The sequence below is a fragment of the Nuphar pumila genome, chromosome 11 (assembly GCF_984573655.1).
Source record: "Nuphar pumila chromosome 11, dmNupPumi1.hap1.1, whole genome shotgun sequence".
Taxonomy (NCBI): Eukaryota; Viridiplantae; Streptophyta; class Magnoliopsida; order Nymphaeales; family Nymphaeaceae; genus Nuphar; species Nuphar pumila.
The window spans coordinates 7,922,752-7,947,904 of NC_143259.1; the positions used below are offsets into that span (position 1 = coordinate 7,922,752).

A 25,153-nucleotide genomic window follows, 5' to 3' on the forward strand; every position below is an offset into this window, starting at 1 on the left:
TTTTAACCATTCAGCTGGCGGATCCGGGTCTCGGATCCAGTCATGGACCCGAGACGAGATCCGGGTCTTCTTCTTGATGGATCTGGATCCGGGTCACAGGTCTTGGAGTAGGGCCTGGGTCCATCCCGCCCTGCATCAGAAAGGCATGACCCCATGGTCGTGTAATGAAAAGAGGCAGAAGCACCAATAGAGCAAAAGCACTCTTTAAGAGTGACCACAAGAGCCAAGAACACAAACACTAAAGGTGTACACACAAAACTCACAAAAGTAGAAAATGACTTAAAGTCATAAGTTGAATATTATTGAAGAAAGAAAGAGAAGGGTGAAAACCCCATACCATTACAAGTGAGAGCCTCCTCTATTTATAGAGGAGAGCTAAAAAGGTGACCATAAAGGGGGGCTCCCTTCTAGTCGTTGGGAGCCCCAACGGTCATAAATATGATCGTTGGGGCCCCAACGACTAGATGGGTGGGGCCCCTTATGGTCCTAAAAAAAGAAAAATAAGAAAATAAAAAAGGAAAAGAAAAAAGGGAAAAAGAAAGAAAAAGGAAAAATACAAAAAGGAAAAATACATGGTAAATTACCAAAACACCCCTATCGGGTTTTTGGTTGTACAGAAAAATAAAATAAATTATGTATATATACATATATGTATATATATACTTATATATATACGAATGTATATATATAAGTATATGTATATATATATATATATATTAATATATACATACTTTAACACACCCCCTCAAACTTTACGGGGAGAAGACCGAAAGTTTGCTAAGAAGGAACATAAATCGTGGAGTTGGGAGCGCCTTAGTGAAGAAGTCAGCCAGTTGATATTCTGAAATAACATATGGTAATGTGATAGTTCCTCTGAGATATTCGTCTCGAACATAATGACAATACATTTCGATATGCTTGGTCCGCTCATGAAAAGTATGATTGCTTGCAATGTATATCGCACTTTTGTTATCACAGCAGAGCTTGGTGAGAGCGAAAATGAGGACGCCCATGTCACCAAGGAGACTTCTGAGCCATACAATTTCCATAGTTGTCATTGCCATGACCCGATATTCAGCTTCAGTGGATGATAGTGAGACCTTCTGCTGCTTCTTGCATCTCCACGAAATGAGAGATTCACCTAAAAAAATACAAAGACCCGTAATTGAGATACGATCATTGGGATTTCCTCCCCAGTCAGCATCAGTAAAAGCAGTTAACTCAAGAGATGAGGAAGATGATAAGAAGAGTCCCTTGGAGATGGTATTTTTGATGTATCGCACAATTCTCATTACGGCCGCCATATGAACCGAAGTAGGTGCATGCTGAAACTGACTTGCTGCATGAACCGCATGAGCTATATCTGGACGTGTGATGGATAGATAGGTGAGGGATCCAATTAATTGACGGAAGGGGGTTGGATCCTCAAGAAGAACACCATCCTCAAGTCTCAGTTTTGCATTGATAACTTCAGGAGTCTCAACTTTCTTTTCATCAGATATTCCTGATTTGGTGCAAATTTCTGCAGCTAATTTCATTTGAGATAGGATGTATCCTCGCGCGGAATAAGCCACTTCAATTCCTAAAAAATATCTCAAGTATCCAAGATCAGACATATCAAAAGTTTCTTTTAACATAGACTTTACATCATTTACCCTCTTTTTGTCATTCCCAGTGATGATCATATCATCAACATATAGCAGAAGCATAACAATGAAGTCACTTGTCTTCTTAATAAAAAGAGCAGTGTCACTATAGCAAGAAGTAAATCCTAAATTGATTAATACATTACTAAACTTGTCATACCAAGCTTTAGGAGCTTGCTTAAGTCCATATAAGGCCTTTTTTAATTTTAAAATTTTTTCATTAAATTCATACCTGGAGGAGGTTCCATATAAACTTCTTCATTTAAATTTTCATTCAAAAAGACATTTTTGACATCAAGTTGAAAAATTCGCCATTTTTTAACAGAGGCTATAGCAATAGGAGCTCGAACACTAGTCATTCGAGCAACTGGAGCAAAAGTTTCATCATAATCTACCCCGTACTCTTGGGCATATTCTTTGGCTATTAACCTAGTCTTATATCTTTCTAATGAACCATCACTCTTAGTTTTTACTTTTAAAACCCATCTACATCCAATGGATTTCTTGCCATAGGGTGGATCAATGATTTCCCAAATTTGTGCCCTTTTAAGAGCATTAATTTCTAGTTCCATAGCTTCATTCCAATGAGCATATTGTTTAGCATCATTGTAATGAGATGGTTCGTGAAAGGAGTGAAGAGCAAGTAGACATGCTCGAAAGTTTGGAGAAAAAGTATCATAAGATACAAATCTATTTGGTACTTTGGAAATACGAGTTGATCTTCTTTGAGAGGTTTCTTCGATCGACTCACTTTGAGAGAATTTTTCAAGGGCACAAGGTGGATTTCTTTCATTCCTTCTAGAGTAGACTTGTATTTGTCTTGAAACATTTTCTTCTAAATTTTGATCATCATTTGGATGTTCAAAATGATCTTCAATGAGAGGTTCACTAGGATCAATATGATCATCTATGATGTTTTCTTGAGGCAACAAGTCAAATAAAAAGGAATAATCAATATTTTCATTTGGTTGGTGCGAAAAACCATTTTCTTCTTCTAGGAAAGTGACATCTTTTGAGATATAAAGTTTGTTTTTTAGTATGTCAAAACATCGATAACCTTTTTGTTTTTCGCCATATCCTAAGAAAATACATTCAATAGCCCTAGGAGAAAGTTTATCATTTTTGTGAGTTAGAACAAAGCATTTACATCAAAAAATTCTTAGTATTTTATAATCGGGAGACATATTGTAAAGTTTTTTAAATGGAGAAAGATTTTTCAAAGAAGATGAAGGGGTTCTATTGATAAGGTATGTTGAGGTTAGAACCGCTTCGGACCAAAAGGATTTTGGAATATTTTTTGAAATTAATAACGTTCTTGTGGTTTCTATTATGTGTCTATGCTTTCTTTCCGCAAAACCATTTTGTTGCGGAGTGTTGGGACAAGAACGTTGATGACAAATTCCATTTTCTTTTAAATAGCTTTGAAATTCATTGGACATGTATTCGCCTCCCGAATCGGACCTAAGAATTGATAGGCTTCCCAAAAATTGATTTTTAATCATCGCATGAAATTCTTTAAAGAAGGAGAAAACTTCGGATTTGCGACTTAGGAAGTAAATCCATGTAAATCGAGTGAAGTCATCAATAAAGACCACATAGTACAAAAATCCTCCTTTAGACAAAATAGGGGAAGGTCCCCACACATCGGAATGAACAAGTTCAAAAGGCCGAGTGGTGAAATAATTTCTTTGAGGAAATGGAGTAGCTTTAGATTTCCCAAAAATGCAATCTTTACAAGTCATGTGATTGTCTTTACAAGTATTGTTCAAAAAAGGAAAAAGACACATTTTTACAAAATTTGGATGACCAAGTCTCCAATGCCAAATTCCAATACTTTTGTCCTTTACAAGATTGCAAGATGACTTAGATGGAAGAGTCAAAAGATCCATAAAATAGAGATCACCCCTTCTATGGCCTTGCCCAATCAGCTTCCCTGACTGGAGATCCTGCACGGTGCAATTTTTAGGTGAGAAAGAGACTTGGCATCCATGATCGGTGATTTAGGAAACGGAAAAAAGATTTAGATTAATTTTTGGAACGATTCTTACTTTATGAACGAAAAAGTTTTGAGAATTTTTAAAATCAAGTGTTTCAATACTTTCAATTTTCAAAGATGTTCCATCGGCCGTTGAAACATAAGAGGATATGAGTTCGGAAAAAATATTTGAAAGAGAGTTTTTATGAGATGTCATATGAAAAGAAGCACCGGAGTCTAGTATCCACATACCTGGAGGTGATGAAGAATAGGTGATGGCGGCTCCGGATGTTGAAGAGGTCTTGAGAAGATGTTGGAGAACTTCGGAGATATGATTAAGAGTTTCTTTGATATCTCACTCTTTGGCACTTTCTTCTTCCTTCTTTGGAGAATTTTCTCCAACCGCGGCTACTTTTCCCTTAAGTTTGGGACAAACCGGTCTAATGTGTCCCGGTTCATTACAATAATGACATATCACTCCCTTTTCAGGCCCATTATTTTTGTTAAAGTGAGGAGCTCTATATGCTTTTACATTTGATCCGGGCCTAGTAACGGCCAAAACTTCATCACTCTTAACGCTTAGGCCAAGTCGAGTTTCTTCTTGGCATATTTCGGCAAGGGCGTCTTCAATGGGCAAGACTTTACTTCTATGGAGAAGGAATGCCCTAACTTGTTCAAATTCAGGTCGAAGACCATGAAGAAATTGGAAAAAGTGTTCTTTTTCAATTTGTTCCCTTCTTAACTCAATATCTTCCGGAGCCACCCATTTTGGCTCAAGAAGGGCAAGTTCATCCCAAAGAGGGGTTAGAGAGCTAAAGTAGTTCCGGACACTCATATCCATTTGTTTGGTGGAACGGATTTTTTCTTGACAAAAAAATTGTTGAGCAAGATCATTTTGGGTATACATACCCTTAAGGAAAAACCATGCCTCATTGGCCCTTCTAAATTTGGCAATATTAGCACAATTTTTAAGGTCTACATTGTTCATAAACCATGCCAAAATTTTGGCATGGTTACTCTCCCAATCCTCAACTTTGGATTGATGGTCATTGATAGCTTTGATGCGCTCATCGCCATCTAAAGCTTTTTCAACCTCATTTTCGATTTTAGTGAGAACAAGAGAGGGTTTGAGAGTAGTTCCCATAACAAAACCTCAAAGTTTCTTACCTCTTAGATGATTTTCCATAGCGGAGGCCCACATAAGATAGTTTGACCCATTGAGCTTAAAAGAAAGCTCAACTTTAGAATCACGATCCATCGGCACCAAATATTCTTCCTTTCTTCAAAAGCTTGAGAGGCACACGTCCCAAGATAACAAAGAGAAGCCCAATCACCAACCGAGCTCTGATACCATGTAATGAAAAGAGACGAAAGCACCAATAGAGCAAAAGCACTCTTTAAGAGTGACCACAAGAGCCAAGAACACAAACACTAAAGGTGTACACACAAAACTCACAAAAGTAGAAAATGACTTAAAGTCATAAGTTGAATATTATTGAAGAAAGAAAGAGAAGGGTGAAAACCCCATACCATTACAAGTGAGAGCTTCCTCTATTTATAGAGGAGAGCTAAAAAAGAGACCATAAAGGGGGGCTCCCTTCTAGTCGTTGGGAGCCCCAACGGTCATAAATATGATCGTTGGGGCCCCAACGGTCATAAATATGATCGTTGGGGCCCCAACGACTAGATGGGTGGGGCCCCTTATGGTCCTACAAAAAGAAAAATAAGAAAATAAAAAAGGAAAAGAAAAAAGGGAAAAAGAAAGAAAAATGAAAAAAATACATGGTAAATTACCAAAACACCCCTATCGGGTTTTTGGTTGTACAGAAAAAGAAAATAAATTATGTATATATATATATGTATATATATACTTATATATACGAATGTATATATATAAGTATATGTATATATATATTAATATATACATAATTTAAAAGGTCGTGCGCTGAACAGAATGGAATAACAATGCCCACCACGACGGTGAGGCTTGATTTTTATTTCAATCTCAATGTCAATGAACAATGTGCTGAATATAAATGAAAAAAGACAAACACTGAACAATAATAAGAAAATGAAAAAAACGACCGGGAAAGGGAACAATGCTGAAAAGAAAAGGCTGCTGTTATTCTTCCAAAAAGTGCCTTCACGCAACCCTAGATGGATCTTTTAAAGATGACCACCGGATCTGGGTCTCGGGTCCGGATCCGGACCCGAGACAACTTCAATTTGGAACCGGATCGGTGGCGAGCCAGGCCTTCCCTCTTCTAGAGTAGGTGCGCATTACATCCCTGCATCGGGTCACCTCACCTGTGATCGGATCCTACTGCTGGATCCGATCATCCATTCCTTGTGGTGGGTCGGGTTCCCTGGCCGTGCCAGGGTCACGCGGTACAGCCTGCTCTGCATCAATTATACTTTGAAAGGAGATCAGTTTCCGTATTTTATGGATTGTTTGACATCCTGGCATTTGTTGTCATCTTCGGCAATAAATAATGCTTGATCCCATTTTGCTGGTTCTCATGGTGATGAAGATAGGATTTGTAGAAGACACGGTCAAAGAACAGAGATTACCTTATGCCAAACTGGAATGCATAAAAGCAATAGAGGAGAATAGCTATATGCCAAATTAATGGCAGACAGCCTCTGAGCCATGAAAGCTCTCTAACTGATGTGGTGCCAGTGTAGTTACACATCATAGAAACAAACAACTGTTTAGCTTGAATACATTGTTCTTGTATGAATAGCAGTCATGTAGGAAATATGGCTTCTATCGGTGCATCCATAAAGATTTTGGAGGTCTGGGTTAATCTTTAATTGATTACTGAAATTTCTCTTTTGAACAATTGTTGTCTAATGTTAGAAAGAACTGAAATATTGCATCCATTAAAATTAAATGCTTTAGAAATTAGAACAAAACGTGCACCCATTTTGGACATTTATAAATAGCTTCTTGCTATTTATAAAATAGCAACTTTTCGTGTTTAAAAGTTCTGTTTTTACCTTTTTTTAACAAGTTTTGATAAATAAAAATATAAACTGCCCCTTTTTCTAGAAAAAACGATGAGGGACCATTTTCTTTTTTCTATTTCTACTTCTTCAATTCCACAACCAGCATCAGCACCCCTTTCTTTGCTGCCATGACCACCACCACCATCTTGACTTGGAGGTCTCTTACGCTGCTTGGGTATGGACAGAGACTTCTATTCTTTCATAAAGGTATTTGTTGGATGTTGACTAGCTAATAAGCTTTAGATGTTTAGTCTGCCTGCTCCTACGTCTATATCAGAAGACACTCAGTTCTAGCCTGCTGTGCATGTGTTCTATGAACATAACATCTATGAGTAAGTTTACAATGTCTCATTTGTTGACATAATTGTATGTCTATAGTAATATGTGTTATTTCAGCATGGTTGCGTGCATGTTCTATGGCACTTGTGCCATGTCAGCATTACTCTTTATCTACTGCACTTGGACGATGCATGGTAAACCGTGCAGCAGTGTGCATGCCAGTAAAATTATGTATCGGGTTCCATGTAGACTCACTTCAACTATCATGAATATACCTGGACTTGTGGACCTCTAAAACATTACGGGCTAATTATTTTAGAAATTCCTTTTTATGGCTGCCTCCTCTATTCTACATTTGCATTGACTTGTTCAAATTCTTTTTCTTTAATAAATATGCTTTTTTGATGTAAAAAGATTTTCCAAGAGAATGGAATACGTCAATTCACAACATTTTAAATGGAGCTGATCATACAGATTCCAACTCACTGGCAGATAAGTTTTTCTTTATTGTGTTCTCAGGGATCTATAATGTGCTTCCTTTGTAAATTTGAAAATATAGTATCTTTAATGTCTTCCTTTGTAAATTTTGTAGGATGTCTTTGATGGTGATAGGTAATGTATGTGGATGTCATGGCGTTTTGTAGATTTTAAAGAGAAAAATGTGGTGAATTTGTTGAAGTTCGGTAAAGAAAGTACAAGCTTTATGTGTCACACTTGTTTATGGTTTTTTATGTACATCTATTAGTTTCTTTCTAAAGCTAAAACAATTGTTGCATTAATTAATAAAATTGACAACAAAAGAAAATAAATTCTTGGAACAATAGTAACTAATTGGAAGGAAATAATTGTCTGACTGTAAGACAGGTTGAACAAAAGTTATTGCAAGTTTGTCTTGCCACCTGTCAAGCTGCAGTACATTTTTTCTAGAAGTTCTGCGCAAAATTCTTTTTATTAGTTCCCTGACTTCCTGCTGAATGTACACAAAACTGAACTTAGATGTTTTGCCTTGATCTTTACACGTTTTCTGGAGTAAGCGTCACGCTATTCTTACTTGAAGTAAACCTGTATACAAATTCAAAACATGTTTACGCCGCATTTTGTTGGTGCTGCAGCTTTTCTGCCACAAAATTCTCATAACTCTTCTATTTATATCAAATAGTATTTCTTAATCTGCATTTAGGAATATCTTAAATAGAAACTTAGCTGCTTTAACATAAATTGTTTGAGTGGTCTTTTAAGCCAACTTTCTGGAATCGTTTATCAATTTTGTAGGAAACAAAAGTTTCTTGTGGTTTCAGATGACCCATAAGAGTGCTTGTGATAGATTTTGGCATTTTTGAGTTGCTGTTGAAACGAATTATACTGAAAGACTCTTGCGAGAAACAGAATTTGCAATTAAATATTGTTTATTTGTGTGAAATCATTGTTCTCAAAATAAAAACTAATCTCGATTATGCTAGAGGCTGTTACATGGATACTCCATTTTACCCTCTTATCTTGGAGTATGTCAATTTCATACTTGCAGCATAACACAAGCAATTAAATCGTACAGATTGTCTTAGAAAAGAGTGATGCCTTGAGTCTGATGTTTTAATCATGCACTATTCTGATTTTCATTTATTACCTAAAAGAGTGCATGGCACATTTATGATAGTTCAGTTAAATGAAATGCATGCAGGATTCTGATGATGAGGACTGGTTTCCCTTGGATCTACATGAGGCATTTAAAATGATGAGGGAGAGAAATGTGTTTGATGTGACAGACATGTATACAATTGCTGATGCTTGGGGCTGGACTTGGGAGAAGGAACTCAAAGCAAAGGTTCCCGAAAGATGGTCGCAAGAACGAGAAGTTGACTTGGCTATCAAAATAATGTTGAAGGCATGTCTTTGCTACCGTTTTTATTCTCTCTCTCTCTGGCTGATGGTGGCGCTTTTCTAAATTTCAGGTTATTGAATTGGGTGAGAAACCAACAATTGGAGATTGTGCCATGGTACTAAGAGCAGCAATACGAGCCCTGGTCCCATCTACCTTCCTCACAATCTTGCAAACGACGCATGGCCTTGGATATGTCTTTGGGAGGCAAGTCCAACTAGACTTTAAATCCTGCCTGGTTATGTTTCAGAAGCATGTATTCTGTCATACAGGCATGTGCATGTCTGTGTTAACATGTTTTCATTGCAGGCCATTGTACGACGAGGTTATCACGCTATGTCTTGAACTTGGCGAACTTGATGCAACCATTGCAATTGTGGCTGAACTGGAAACGGCTGGGATCAAGGTTCCTGATGAAACTCTTGACAAGGTCATCGCTGCCCAACAGATTGGGCCCGTCGAAACTGCAGACCTTTCCGATGATCCCTCATAATAAAATATGGATTTTATCAGCTAACTACCAGCTTGCAAAGTCAAGCTTATGAGGTGGTCAGCATCATAGTTTGTAACACTGACACTGGTTGCAGCCAAATGTGCCTGTGCTAGAATGTTTTGCCTCCATGGTCAGGAATCCTGTATTCTAACATCTCAGCTTGTTTTGTGATTCCACAGATTTTGTGCAAGAGTTTCTACAGTAATGTGGAATACGTGAGAAGCTGCCACTTTTGAACATCCACCGAATGCATGTAAAATTATCATTTATTTTTTGCTTGAATTTGCAATCCTCCCTAATTCAATATCTCAAGACAAGTCACTGACTCAATTTTTTGAAAACCTTGCATAAGATTTCTTGCCACAAGGTCGAAGCTGGCTGTACTCCCTGGTGGCCAGGGGACCTCAAGAGTTTTACCAACCAGAGGCCAACCAATGTGCAGTCAGTGATTGGTTTTTTCTTCTTTTGGCCTATCCAAAAAATAATCATGCTTTTATGTCCGTCTCTGAGAGCGAAAGTGTCGAAGTGACGGCAATAACCTTCATGGCATTAAAGGTTGAAGATTTATTGAGCCATCCATGTAATTGAACGAGCTCAAACATACCACTGATGGACCTATGGTTAAGCTGGAGTACGAATAAATAAGTAACCTTAAGCGCAGCTTTAACCAAGTCGAGCTCGGGCTACTTGGTTCGTTGTGTACACTAGATGGGTAACTGCAGTTTAGATAGAATTTCGCTAGCACCCTTGGCAACGTATAGCAAGCAGCGACATTTACAAAGTCGGTGAAACCTGCAAGGACAAATCGTCCATAATAGAGATAGATGCACCTTCAGTTTAGAAATGGGGAGAAAGTAGAATTCTGGCCAACCTTGGTAGGCAGATCAAGCAAAGGTTGTACCAATGGGGGCTCCACTTGTCTGGTAGGAGCAGCTAGTCCACGTCACCTTGTGTTGGGACGTTGCAAATTCAAATCCCAACGGTATCGTTGTATAACTGGTAGGGGCCTGTCTAACCACAGCTTGCCTTTCAAAAAAAAAATCAAGCAAAGGTTGAGGTGGGCTAAAGATCCAGGTACGGCCATGAATAGCATCAGCAAAAGAGCTAGCGTCTGCATCCGAATCATTTCTAGCCTTCCCACCTTGACAAAATAGTTGGTCTCATTTGTGATAAAAATATAGATCTCGAGAGCATTTTGGCAAAATAGTTAGTCTCATCATGCGTGTTTGTGGTATTGTTGTATAACTGGTAGGGGTTTGCCTAACCCCAGCTTGCCTTTCAAAAAACCAAAACAAAAAAATATTGATCTTGAGAGCATTTTAATTATTTTATTAAAGTAAAAAATGGTCGACATGCAGATTTTGAAGACCAGCTGTGCCTTTGAAAGAATATAAGCGTAATAACTCAAAGAACCGGTCAATGCAGAGAGAGAAAGAGAGAGAAAACGTAAAACATCGACTTCTTCACTTAATGAAGAGAAGCAAAAGAAATAAACAGAGGAATGTGAAACAAGACCGTGCCCAGATCTTTGCATTTCACAGTAGCTGAATTATTGAAACACCCAATACAGCAGAACAAAATTCCCTAGTGGCATCACTTCGTTACAATTGACAGTTCACCCTCCAAACTAAAATTGGTGAGAATGGAAAGAAACAGAAAGCCCAACAGGGTTAAAAGGACAATCTCTGAATTCACTGGACAGCAGAATGCACGAGATATTCAATTGAAAGAAGCATCTCAATAATCCAAGCCTCCCATGCCACCACCCATCTGGGGTGGCAGGGCTTTCTCATCCTTCGGGATTTCAACAACAACTGCCTCTGTGGTGGTCATCAAAGAAGATACACTGTATTGCAGAAAAGAAAAAGCATACGTCATTAAATTCAACAAAGCTTTGTTTTCGATCCTTTAGGGCAACGACAAAGTCCTAGATTAGATTTACTAGAAAATATATTCATGCATGAAAAATCATAAAATCATGATAATGCACAAGGTAATAAAAATAAACCACATGCATGTCACGATGAACTGCAATAGATTTTTCTGTCCAAATCTGTTGGACGCAATAACGCATATACCTTTTCTTTCTATCCTCTTTGACAACATAAATTTACCCAAAAAGGAAGAATGGTCCAGATCTCAGATAGTAAGAGGAAAACATCAAGCCTTTTCTTTTTTTAAGGCAACTTCAGAAATATAAACGCAGTTTTTCTCTGAATGACATCATCGATCAACCCTATTTCAGGAAACCAAAAAGCAACACCACCACACCCCACACCCCACAAAAAAAGAAAAAGAAAAAGAAAAACAAAAGGATAGAAGAAGAACCAGAGTGCAAGGATAACATTTTAGTGACTCGCATCATCAATGCAAATTAGAGTTAGGGTTTTGAAACCAACGACACTTGGCAAAATGGGAGACGAAAAAAAATGAAAACTGACATCAAACGAATTAGAAAATAGGGTTTTAAAGTTTTGAAGTTTGGCATATATGTGCTAGCCAGCCAAAGAAGGTCATCTAGTTTACGTTTCCCAATGGCCATTATGACAGAAACTATTAAGAGATTCAGGGTTAGGGTTTTAACCACAAACAATTATGCATTAAAGCAAAACTAGAAAACTGACTATACAAGATGTAAAAATATTGATAATCATGAAAAAGCCCTTGCTTATCATTTTAGTAGAGGGCAAAGTTAAAATTTACGCTATTCGATCACCTGGAGAAGGGCTAGCCAGTGGATTTTCTTTATACAATGACAGATATAGACAGTTTGGTAAATATAGCAAATGGGTAAGACATGTACCTTGCAGCATCCACTAATGCAATTCTTATTACTTTAACAGGATCAATAATCCCTGCCTTCACCATGTCAACATATTCTCCTGGTTAAAAATGGTCAACGGCATGAGCTTAATTTCATTTGGAATGCAAAGTGTGAAAGGTGTTCTTAGAACAACAAAATAGTATACCCTTCGAAGCATCATATCCAAGATCAAGATTATCTTGCTCTAGAAGCTTGCCCACAACAACAGCTCCCTCAACTCCAGCATTGGATGCAATTGTGTAAACAGGAGTCTACAATATTAGTTCAGGCATTAAGTCTCAAATATCAGACTACCGAACTATCCTGAATCAATACAAATGCAAAATCCTCAGCAAATCATACCTTCAAGGCATTCTGAATAATCTGAACTCCAACTTTCTGATCAAAGTTTGCAGTTTGAAGTTTTTCCAGCTCCCTTGATGCATAGAGAAGTGCAACACCACCACCTGCAATAGAGACAAATTGCTACTCAGAAGACTCCCAAAAAAAGTGCTGACACATGTTTGAAGTATTTAAAATCTGGCATCCAACATTCCCAACTCAGTATCCCAATGGATAAGTCTACCTGGTGAACCTACCAACTTTGATACAACTCTGCATGAAGTAGGTTGACTGGATCAAAGACTCTTAAATTCAATAGGATTATTTAGAAATATAAGGGCGCATTTGAAATTCGGGAAACCCACTTGGGGGGGCACTGCTGTTCCTGTAAGTGGGTTGTCCTGCATTTGCAACACCCCACCCGAGGGCTATGTCACATGGATACTCCATTTTGACTCCCATTCCACATCCCCTTATATATTAGTTACATTGAAAACTTCATAAAAATGGTCGTAACACTGTATCTTCAGCCGTATCCATCTCACATAGCCCAAGGGACAAAATGAGAAGCCAGAGTCAGACCCCGGAGTCCTGACAAAAGCCATCGGACAGCTTTTGTCCAGAGCATCAAATGGACCCAGTACAAGACTCAAAACCATAGCTGAGTCACCTGAGTTAAGAGTTGGCTTCATGGAAATGTCAAGCACCCACATGAACATGTAAGCACCAACTAACCTGGCACAATTCCCTCTTCAACAGCTGCTTTTGTTGAATTCAGTGCATCGGTTACCCTATCTTTCTTCTCCGCAACCTCTGCTTCACTAGCTCCTCCAACCTTCATGTAAGAAAAATATCAATAAAATCACAAACAAGAAATGCTTCAGTTATACGGCAAGTTGCACCATTTGGAACATAACAAAGCTAATAAGACCTACCAATTTAATAAAAAAATGAATATAAGAACATTGAATTCTAAAGCGAATAGGAAAACTTTAACTGAAAACAGTAAGTCCACAGAATTGCAAGCTACTGTGGCTGACCTTTAGAACAGCGACCCCTCCAGAAAGCTTTGCCAACCTCTCTTGCAACTTTTCCCGATCATAATCAGAAGTGCTTGCTTCTATTCCAGACCTCAACTGCCAAAGGCAACATACATGAGAATCAGACAGAATAATTCAGCACTACAACAAATACCAAGCTTCCTCAACCTCAAGTGAAACATCACCTCAAACTTTGATAACAAAGAACAAAGTCGAAGATATTCAAACAAACCTGATCACATCTTTCTTCGATGGCTTTTTTATCACCAGCTCCGTCTAGAATAACAGTGTCATCTTTAGATACAGTTACCTACCATGACCGGAGCAATGCAATCAACAAGATGCTTAGTAGATCAAAAAATACAATGCAGGATATCAGCCACAACACCAAAATGTTTAGTTGTCCATAAATCCAACAATACTCAGGCTATATTCACCGGGTAATTCAATAAAATCAGAAAAAACCAATGGTCAATGAAAAGAAATTCTCTCCCAGATCAGCTTGAAAAACTTGCATGAATAACACTATTCAACCTTTTTGGCACTACCCAGCATCTCCAGATCCACCTTTTCCAGATTCATTCCCAGGTCTTCAGTTACAAGCTACATTAAAATAATATTAACAGAATCTCAGAAACATAAGGTGGTGAAAAATTTAAGAAAAAGCAGGACTAAAAATCAGTGAATGACAATATCTAGAAGAGAAGCAGAATGCTAAAACATTATCAAACCTGGCCCCCAGTCAGAGTTGCTAGGTCCTGCATAGTTGCTTTCCGGTTTTCACCAAACCCAGGAGCTTTAACAGCACAAACCTGTAAAGCAAAGGGATACATACATATGTTATCAGATTAATCAAGATGCAAGAATTGAATTTACTAGAACCACAACTACTCAGAAGAACTAGAATGGGTGCAGAGAAAAGGAAAAATAACACGTAGAGAGGAAAGCACCTTTATACCAGCTCGAAGCTTATTTAAGATAAGAGTAGCTAGTGCATCACTTTCTACATCTTCAGCCACAATTACTAAAGGTCTCTGTCTCTGAATGTATGCAAACAAAAGAATGGTTAATATTCAAATCATGAACAGATGCTGATAGATTCTGAAGTGACTTACCTTTACGGCTAGCTCTAACACTTTGACAACTGCATTTATGTTGGATATTTTCTTTTCATGGATCAATATAAGAGGGTCTTCAAGTTCCTGCAATTAAACAAATACAGTACCTTCCTGAGTTCTACCTCACATTACCAGAAGCACTTATTAACTACACACGAAACATTCACTCATCATATACCAATAAACTTACACATTTCTGGGTCTTCGGGTCAGTGATGAAGTAGGGTGATATGTAACCTCTATCAAGCTTCATGCCTTCAACAACTTCCAGTTCGTTGAACAAGGTTTTACCATCCTGCATACCATGAACGCATGCAAAACTGAGATTGCTGTATATGTGAGGCTATTTTCCACATCAACTGTACAAGTCAGGCAATCTTACAGCGATAGTAATAACACCCTCTTTGCCGACTTTCTCCATAGCCTTAGCTATCAATTCACCAATCTCTCTTTCTCCGTTTGCTGATATTGTACCCACCTGCTTATACAGGGACTAGATTAATATTTCACTTTGTAAAGAACAAGTAAATCACTCAGTGCACAAAAGGATATGATGAAGTTCTCTCTTTTTTTTCGATAGAATGAAGTTCTCATTTTAAAAAGAGAGAATAAAAACTACGCTCAGATTTATTAGAATTTCATTTGAGAACCAAGTCAGAAACAGTAAATTGGTATACCAAATGATGATTGTTGGGAGGAAAAAAGACTTCATTTTCTTGTGAATCACAAACCTGAGCTATCTCCTCTGACGTACTGATCATTCGCGCTTGGCCTTTTAAGTTGGTAACAACAGCATCAACCGCCATTGAGATGCCCCTACGCAAATCCATGGCATTCATGCCAGCAGCAACAGATTTACAGCCTTCCGCAAAGATTGCTCTCGTCAAAACTGTAGCACAAGTGGTACCTGCAGCAAATTGTCCTTAAGAATTAAATATATCCACACACTCATGTTTTTGTTTAGCAACTAATAGAGACATACACAGGAAGATATAAAAAAAGGAAAAGCAGATCATCCTACTTGGGGAAAAAGAAAAAGAAGGAAAACTCATGCCATCAACGAATATTGGATAAGCAATTTCAACAAGCAAAGCAACTATAATAAAACAAAATGAAGACAGCAGCTTTGCTTCCTGCCACCTGTTATCCAACCCTACCAGTCTCCTTTGCATGAAATGCTCAGTAAGATCACGATATTTAGCATTTCAAATGTTTCACCAACTTGATTGATCTATTTTTTGCACGTCAATAATATACAAGCAGCTTATCAGTTATCACGTAGTTAGGAGTCATGATACAAATAATCCAACTCTTCACCTCAGCCAGAGTCATACATACAAATGTCCCAAAGCTTTCAGCTAGACAGGTTCTATTGAAGTTTTGCATTCGCATACACAGTTTTAGCACTAAAGCCATTATTCTATAGACTAAATCAAACCAAATATGATGCATGAACTTTCAACTGTGACATGCGCATCCCCACCCCCACCCCGCCAAACACACATGCACGTGTTTTGTAGAAGACAGTTGACCCTAAAACTTCATATTCTATCACATAATATGGTTTCCAAGTCCTTTCTTGTCCTGATTTTATACAAGAGGTACCCTGTTTTCTATAGCATCCTTCTTTGCTTCCTATTTTTATTGAATCGTAGGAAACAGGTCAGTTTCATAAACAATGAAAGACCTGCTAGCATGTTGCTTGTTAGAATATCTTCATATATTTATACAAATGGAAGCACTTGAATGTTAATGAAAAACGTAAAACAATGCATAAATGTTTAACTGAAAAGTCGCAACAATAACACCAGGTGAAAGACATGATTAATCAAGTAAAAAGGCAACACAATTGGCAAATAGGAAGTAAATCAATGTTAGGTGCTTGATGTGCTAACGCAAAAGTCTATCATTTCAACCAAGTTGTGGTATTATTTATGCATAGTAAGTAGTGACTCCTGCCAGCATTACTGTCACGGGCTTATTTGAGAAAAAAAGGTGAAAACATGGCGGGCTGGAACAACTACAATGCAGCAGCATTTAAAAAGAAAAAAACAACCAAGAGAAAAAAATATGGGTCCTATAAAGCTGCCCATTGAAGAAATGACAGTTAATATTAACATCCAGATACTTAATCGATGAAATAATGACTCATGGAACTAATCATTATCCTTTTACGGATTTCAAACTTATTTTATTCATGACCAACTGACATCTCTAGATGAAAAAAAGTGACTCCCACAACATAAGCAAAGGGAAGACAGTAAATTACAACAAAACAATGTAACGAGTAACTTGACATGGCAACAAAGTAACCAAGGAGCAAACCATAACACCAAGAGACCAAACTGAGCAGTAACCACTCCCCAAATAAGTATACTACTCCTTCGCAAGCAAAACATAAAACCATGCAGTGAAAACCTACTAAACCACATAACATCCAATCGGACCAGCAATGTTAATATTCAAACCAGCTGGAACACGACGAATTCACCACGCAACAATTCAAAGAAATGGATGTAAATGAACAAGCTAAGGATTGTAATCAATTCAATAGAAGCTCACCGTCTCCTGCAACATCATTGGTGGCATTGGCGACTTGTTTAACAAGGCTGGCACCCATGTTCTTCACTCTGTCACTGAACTCAATACTCCTCGCAACGGTAACACCATCCTTTGTCACCTTGGGCGAGCCAAAGCTTTGCTCTAATACAACATTACGGCCCTTTCGAAAGACCACAGCAAAGAAGCCAGTTCAGTTTATCCAAAATAAGAGAGAAAATAATCGAAAACCGATTCAATCTGAATCGAATCGCCGGTACCTTGGGTCCCATTGTAACCTTGACAGCATCAGCAAGATCTTCGACACCCTTAAGCATCAACGCCCGGGCTTCGACACCGAATCTGATGTCTTTCGCCGCATAGTTCCTGTTCCAACTCAATCTGCTACCGATCTGCTTCGACAAAAAAACGACAAAAATAGTAAGAATAAACGATCACCATGAAAAGGTTTCTAAATTTGCAAACTGAAAAATGGGTCCGATTAAGCATATGAAGAACATCCTTACCTGCGCACTGGTATTCCTAGCGAGCCTGCAAAAGAACAGAACACAGGAAAAACAAAGTTAAGAAAAGACCATCTTCCTAGAGAGAAAGAGAGAGAGAGAGAGAGTAATGAACCTTGCTTTCGAAGCTATGCTGGAGGCTGCCCTGTACATTTTTGCGAAGATGTTAGACGAAGCTTTTAGAGACTGAGGAGGAGCAGAGACAGAGAGCTGTCTAGAGAGAGAGGACTCCGCAGAAGGAGGGGATGGTAGTGTTATAAAGAGGGATGGAGGGGATTCTAGAAATGAAGCCAAGGGTCTAGAAGCCTCTACTAGGGTTTAGGAAGGGTTTTTCTCTCTTTTTTTTTTCCACTTCCTTCCCCTCTAATGTATCGACCCCGAGTCGTTCAACAAATCGTGGAATGAGTCGAATCGGATCGCCACCGAACCGGATTTTAGATGGGAGGATCAAGCGAGCCTTCATGATACATTTAAACCGAATCAGCACTTATGTCACAAGTACACGATGTAAATGACACGAGACACTTAGGCTTTGGTTAATGTTTCATCGAGAATATTAATATACATGGGGACACGAGTGGGAGGTAAGTTGGAGCCGCCACATCTGCATATAGGGACGGTTTGATTGGTGAAACTTAAGGCGTAACCCGATCTTGACTTGGTTCTAAAGTACGACCCAAACCTGACCCAATCTAATTTGGATTATAAAAACATATGAGTTAAACGAGTTTCGATTTTTTAGTACTGACCCAATCTTGAATATGTTCTAAAGTAAGACCCAAACCTGACCCAATCTAATTTGAATTATGAAACCATATGAGTTATTGAGTTCCTGGTTTTAGTAGACCCGTTTTGAGCTAGGTTGGGTTGGGTATGGCTATGATTGAAAAAATTAGACCATATGGGCCTACGAGTCCGGGTATGATCAGTTTGGGTTTCACCTCGGGTCTTGATATGATTGGTATTCTAAAATTAGTTACCTGTCAATAAAAAAAAACATGTAAATTACAAGAATCTACTATTCATTAAGAAAGCCACCGACGTGGGGCTTGACTTTCAAATAGGCTGAAGGCCGAGGAATGAATCCCTCTGCCACATGGGGCTTGACTTTCAAAAAAACTATTCATTAAAAAGATTATAGGCTCACAAATGAAAAGTTTATTGTTTATTTTTAATAATACTAAAATTTAAATGTAAAAAAATATTTTCATACCAACTAATATTTTTAATTTGAAATAAAAAGACATCAATTATATTCAAAATGTATCGTAAGTTTGGGTTTTGTTAGTTTTTTTTTATATAAAACAGGTATGGATACATAATCGGCTTGTGTTTGGATTAGTTCGGATACAAAAAGTGTTTGATATGGGTCGGTTCAAGAATAAAATGATTCGTGTACATAATCAGGTCGAGTTCAGGTTGGTTGAGTTTTATAATATGAAGAATCATTTGTGTCAGATATAAAAAAGCTCCAAATAAATTCGAGTTGATTGAATTTTATAATATTAAAACCCATTTAGATCAGATATAAAAAGAGGGTTGAGTCCAAACAGGTTCGGGTCTTCATTTTCAATACCCAAGATCCGATTTATTTTTATTTCGGATCTATATTTTGAACCGGACCTCTGGGTCCATTAAATTTGGATCTGGTCAGGTATAATCGGGTTGTGGTATCGGGTCGGGTGTAAATGACCGAGTCACCCCTAAGTAAAACCAAGTTTTACTGAGTTAAAAAAGGTATATACTGATAAGAAGACATCCAAACTTTGACATTTTCGAAAAAGACACCTTATCGTTCCTGCCATGTTGTGATGTCTTGACGCTGCTGTCACAATGACACGACAAAAAGACACAAGACAAACCATTCTTGAGTAATTTTTCCTGAAAAATAGTATATAAAAAAGATAGCAGGACACGAGTGTCAATTGAAGTATCCATGTGATCTTTCCTAGCAAATAATTGCTTTTTTGCCTCATGTTGATAAAACCAGTATCGTAGATCTCGTTCTTGGCAAATTCTGGCAGAAAAATCTCTACAATAAGTTAAAATTTTCTGTCAAAAATAGAAACTTAAAAAAGATATAAAAACTATACAATAGAGAATAAAAAACATATTAAAGGTAAGTTTGGTATCCTCTCATGAATGCAAATGCAACTGTGAGAATGAATCTCGTTTGCAAAACTAACCAAACAGCAGAAAATGGAAATGAGAAGTTGAATGTGATTTGAAATCACAATGGACAGAATCTCATGAGATTTCAAATCACAATGTGGATTGGCCCATTTTTTACATTGTCCGGGTCTCCAAACTACTCCAATATCCAGTTTGACGAGACAATCAGATCCATTATGAGGATTCATATCTAGATTTAGAAAGAACACTAAATATCCAATGCCGACCATATGCAAGATTGTTTCTGCAACCATAAAGCCAATCAGACTCAATTCTCAAATGGGTCATCCATATTCAATTCTGAATCCAGTCTCTCGTAGCATGAGCAACTCCGGGAATACCCACATTCCTAGTTGCAATCCTGAGTTTGGCAGGAACTCGACAGGGTCAAGTTCTTGTTTGTCAAGGACCTCAAGTCATGATCATAATCACACATTCTCATCCCCAAAATTTCGTGGAGTAAAAATCTCAAGATAACTAATTTTATTTTTGAAAAAAAAAATATTGGGAAATCTTATATTCTAAAAAAGCAAAGAAAAATACTAAATTATAAAAAAAGACAATAACATAGATCACCATCGTTTTCATTAGAAATATCATTGCTAACCACAAGTTAGAAATAGAACAAAAATGACCAATTTACTGTTTACCTGATGTTTATGCCCTTTGCCGCCTAGAAATTTAAGTGTCATTTTTCAGGCACTTGATTTTTTAAGCGACAACTACGATAACGACCCCAACTGACCCTCAAAAATAGTAAAATTATTATTTTTTAAGCATTTGCAAAAACTCTTCCAAGGATCCGAGGTACATCACAGATTTAATATTATCAAATCACAAACCATTTCATGCGTTGAATCAAGCTGAAGTAATAAATCAAACTTTATTAATTCATCAAAAGTAAAAAAGATTTAAGAATATAAAATTGATTATATATTCAATTCATGCCATATGTCAAAACCCAAAACACCATCGCAAGTCTTGTAGTCTCCCGCTAGCCAATCCACGACATCACTGAGCATCTGTATTTGTAAAACAATATTAAGAAAATGGGTAAGAACCGAAGTCTACGTACGAATTCTTCTAAAAAATCAAACAGTGAAAAAAACAACATAAATCAATTCATACATAAACTTTGGAGGAATATCAAAAGCAATAACTTACCACAATAATTTTACCATTCAATTATTTGACCAAATATCATGCAAAGTCAAATATGCAAAGATGCATGAACTAATATTGAACATTAAAATATGTATGATTCAAAGCATATATATGAATAACTTATAAAGTTATTTATCATAGTTGCTTTTACATGCATGTCCCTATTTAAATGCAAACAAATTTAACTTTTACTTTTCTTTAAATCTGTGGATACGCAAAACAGGCACAATTTTTGAAGTTTAGGTAGGTTATCAGTCATAGCTTAACACACAATTTGTATTTTATTTACTGGATTCCACACTTATTTCTCAACCGATATCAGGAATCCTTACATTCTATTAAAATATTAGAAATTTTTACCTAATGCCGGGAGATCAATAAAAATCTTTAACCATTGACGTCACTTTCTTGGTATACTAATAATTATAGCTGAGTCAACAACACAACTCCTAAACAAAGTAGTTGAAATCTTCTTAAAATCGTGGTCGGAAAGTAAACCATATCGGGTCCTGCAGCACAATTGCACACAAAGTTTTAATATCTTTACGGTCCCCCATGACCGCCATCCAACATTCTCAAACTTTGAAAGGAGCATCACGAAAGAGATTAATTATAATGTTTGGTCTTTTTTACTATTTTAAAATAATTTTAAGTTCTTTACGTAAGAACCGTTTCTTAAATTCATATGCAAAACAAACAATTTTGAGCCCTGACCGTCGTAATTTAACAGTGTAATTAAATTAAAAAAACTAATAAATTTTCAACAATTATTTTGCAATGCATAAATAAAATCAACAACCTTGGAGCAATGCATGCTCCTGACCTACACAAACCGCAGTGGTTCATATTTAATCACCAACATATCTCAAAAGTGATTTATGTAAATTACAAAATTTCAGTGAACATGCAAGACACACAAATTTTAAATATGTTCACAATGTACATTCAAAACACAAAAAGAATGTACATTAAGCCAAGTGCATACACATGTGAATACAATGCTTGCACACCACGCCATTTACGATCAATCTCATGCATATAATTAATCAAACATGCAAAAGATCACTGTCATACAAACATCAAATTATTTTCAGATTCAAATCATGTAAAAAATTTGACAAAATAGAAAACTAATCACAGCTGATCCGATTCATGTACATTATCAAAATCATGTACATGTATCGACTAGTCACAAATATCATCATTCAGGCTTATTCATAAGTTAACATATTCACTTCTAGGCTGATGCATATACATGATCAAAATCATGTACATGTATCGACTAGTCACAAATATCATCATTCAGGCTTATTCATAAGTTAACATATTCACTTCTAGGCTGATGCATATACATGATCAAAATCATGTACATGGGTTGATCAGACAAGCATAAACATGTAAACAATCAGCTGGTCTGATCCATGTACATGATCAGAATCATGTACATGGGTCGGCCAAGTTAAAATAAACATGTAAACAATATGATGGTTGATATATGTACATGATCAAACTCATGTATATGGGTCGGCCAGACCTGAAATAAACATGTATACAACATGTTGGCTGATCCATGTACATGATCAGAATCATGTACATGGGTCGGCCAAACTAAATACATATATAAACAGTAGTTGCATACATGATTCAAAATCTGTCCAAGATATAATCAATAGGTTGAAAATACATATTTATTTATTTCAATGCATGATCATGTAATCGATAACACTAAAAAGCATATATATAATTCAGAAACATGAGCAAGAAATCGGCATGTTCAGAAACACATGCATGAGCATGAAACCGATAAATTTGAATTTACATGCAGATTTTCAAATGCATGAACAATAACAATCAAACATTCAAGAATATAAGAATACCTTCATATGCATGATCACAAAAGTCAACAGATCTTAAGTATCTATGTATGTAGATATATACTCATATGCATAAACAAAAAACCCAACAAATCTGAGTATATATATATACATATGTATATATATATATATACATATGTATATATATATATACATATGTATATATATTCAATATGCATAAGCAGAAAAAATCGATAACCTGAACTACATGCATATTCAGATACAAGATCAAGAAAATCAACATGTATATATTTGGATGTATGCTTTATAAAATCGACATGTATATTTTCAAATTAGATGCACAAGGAAAATCGATAATCATATAAAACATTATATATATATATATGTAATTGACAACATATATATATATATATATATCGCTTTGAAATCAAATTTCTTCTTTTTTTCCTCTAAACCTATGCCCAAATCGGTTTATACATATTCTTTTTCCATGCGAATTAAGAGAGAAACAAGTGCGTTGAATTGAAGACCGAAAAACTAGAGAAAAATTGATAAATGTATTTTTCCTTCTTCTTCTCTTTTTCTTTTTTCTTTTTTTTCTCCTTTCTTTTTTTCTTTCTCTCTAGCCCACACGACTTTCACTCACTCACCTTTTTTTCTTCTCTCTATATATCTCTCTCTAGAACACGAGTTCTTGTGAGAAAGAGGTCTCTAGCCCCTTTTATATTTTCTCAATGACTTCTAGAGAGGGGTTGACATCTCCTTCTAGATACTCTTTCTTAGGGTTAGAGTTCTACCATGGGTAGAACTCTACACCCTTATCCTTCTAATTTTTTATTATTTATTATTTATTTTATATTCTATAAAAATATTCTAGGGGGGGGGGGACACCCCCTTATGGAAGGTCATATGGGGTAAAGTTTTACCTCCGGTAGAACTTTACCTCATCCTTATTCTAATTTAAAAAAGTTGTTTTGAAAACTTTAAATTCATTTCAATTTTGAAATTATCATGGATGGATTATGGATCCAAATTTAGATCTAGGATCCAAATTCATATTCAAATCCAATTGAATCTCAACTTAGACCAGATTCTAGTCAATATGAATCTTGGATTGAGTCTAGATCCATATTAACATGGATCAAATGGAGCGGATTCAATCCAATCCAACTTAGAAAAAGCTTCAAAAATAAAAAGTAGTTATTTTTGAAAAATTCATTTTTTGGGCCAACCGTAATCCGATTTTGAGAAAACAGATCTCGAAATATTTGTTCTGAGGCAGGTCTAACAGTAGCTTTAGCTAAATTTCGTTTTCAAATTTTGCTTGAATTTAACTTGAATTTTGCTTGAATTTAAAAGTTAAAAACAATATTTTTTAAAAATTTTAATTAACTCAATTAGCTCTTGTTAATGGGCTTTGAGCCACGGCCAGACCCAGCTGACATTAAATAATATTCAGTTATTTCTCATGATTTTATCAAATTTAAATATAAGTCTATAATTCAAAAATTATATTTTAGACTTTAAAAACCAGGAAAAAATTATTAGATATTACATACATGATATTTAATTTTTTTCAGGCCACAATTACATGGCCAAGGCGTCTATTTCATTGGGCGATCTAAGGGTAAAACTGTCAACAAAAAAATCAAGTGACATTATTTGGCATATTTTGAGTAGCGAGGGAGAAGCGAAAAGAAAAAAAAAGTAAGAAAAATAAAAAAAAATACAAAAAAATAAAAAAATAAGGAAAAACATGCTTTCTAATTTTTTTGGTGCTTCCCCATATTGTATGGCGCTTAGGGTAACTCTGGTGTAAAGCATATTTTTGCCCTTATAACATGAAATTCACTTGCGTTTTTTCGTATAGTTATAACTTGCATTGAAAAAGAAAACAATGCGACTCAATTCATGTCCTTTGTTAAGGTAGAATCTACAACCATTAGACTCCCAACAGATTGATGACTGTTGTACTTAGGAAATAATATATGCACAGTAGTTAAATGAAATTTAGCTTCACCAAACCCATCACCGATCCAATCTGTTTGATAATGATAATGACGAGTTTGAGAATTGAAAAATGAAATCATGTCAGGTATGGAATCTTTATTTTCAGCTTAGATGACTATCCGCACCTGGTTATTGTTTATTTGAGTGGATCAGAGTCGACCCTAACCCAGATCAGGCCCGTTCGCAGCCCTATCAATGGTATTCTTAAAAACCAGTCTGGATTTGGATTTTAGTCAAACTCCTATATCATATAAAGTTATGGATTTACGTAGGTTGAATCTCTTAGATCAAGACAGCTTATGTGAGTGCGTGTCTATACACACACACAA

At 36.5% G+C, this 25,153-nt stretch overlaps 2 protein-coding genes across 3 annotated transcripts in view; one reads left to right on the forward strand and one right to left on the reverse strand.

Annotated features, from left to right (window-relative positions):
* The window catches only part of PTAC3 (plastid transcriptionally active 3), a 47,876-nt gene extending 38,257 nt beyond the window's left edge, over positions 1 to 9,619 (forward strand). For both annotated transcript variants that reach the window (XR_016425713.1, XM_089979976.1), the window contains exons 11-13: positions 8,588 to 8,791; positions 8,859 to 8,992; positions 9,095 to 9,619. Coding sequence is in view for 1 of the 2 variants with exons in the window: in XM_089979976.1 (XP_089836102.1) it covers positions 8,588 to 8,791; positions 8,859 to 8,992; positions 9,095 to 9,278 (522 nt within the window). In the remaining variant the exon portion in view is untranslated. The remainder of the gene's footprint in view (positions 1 to 8,587; positions 8,792 to 8,858; positions 8,993 to 9,094) is intronic.
* A 1,163-nt stretch (positions 9,620 to 10,782) lies between these two features.
* On the reverse strand, positions 10,783 to 17,929 carry LOC149821823 (chaperonin CPN60-2, mitochondrial-like). Its single transcript, XM_089981511.1, has 18 exons — positions 17,759 to 17,929; positions 17,647 to 17,671; positions 17,401 to 17,532; positions 17,144 to 17,303; positions 15,313 to 15,488; positions 14,964 to 15,059; positions 14,772 to 14,876; positions 14,579 to 14,665; positions 14,414 to 14,503; positions 14,195 to 14,275; positions 13,998 to 14,066; positions 13,696 to 13,773; positions 13,464 to 13,559; positions 13,159 to 13,258; positions 12,445 to 12,548; positions 12,248 to 12,353; positions 12,082 to 12,160; positions 10,783 to 11,124 (listed from the first exon to the last, which is right to left on the reverse strand). Exons 1-18 carry the CDS (start codon positions 17,794 to 17,796, stop codon positions 11,016 to 11,018), a joined length of 1,731 nt encoding a protein of 576 aa, XP_089837637.1. The 5' UTR covers positions 17,797 to 17,929; the 3' UTR covers positions 10,783 to 11,015.
* Positions 17,930 to 25,153: the final 7,224 nt, after the last annotated feature.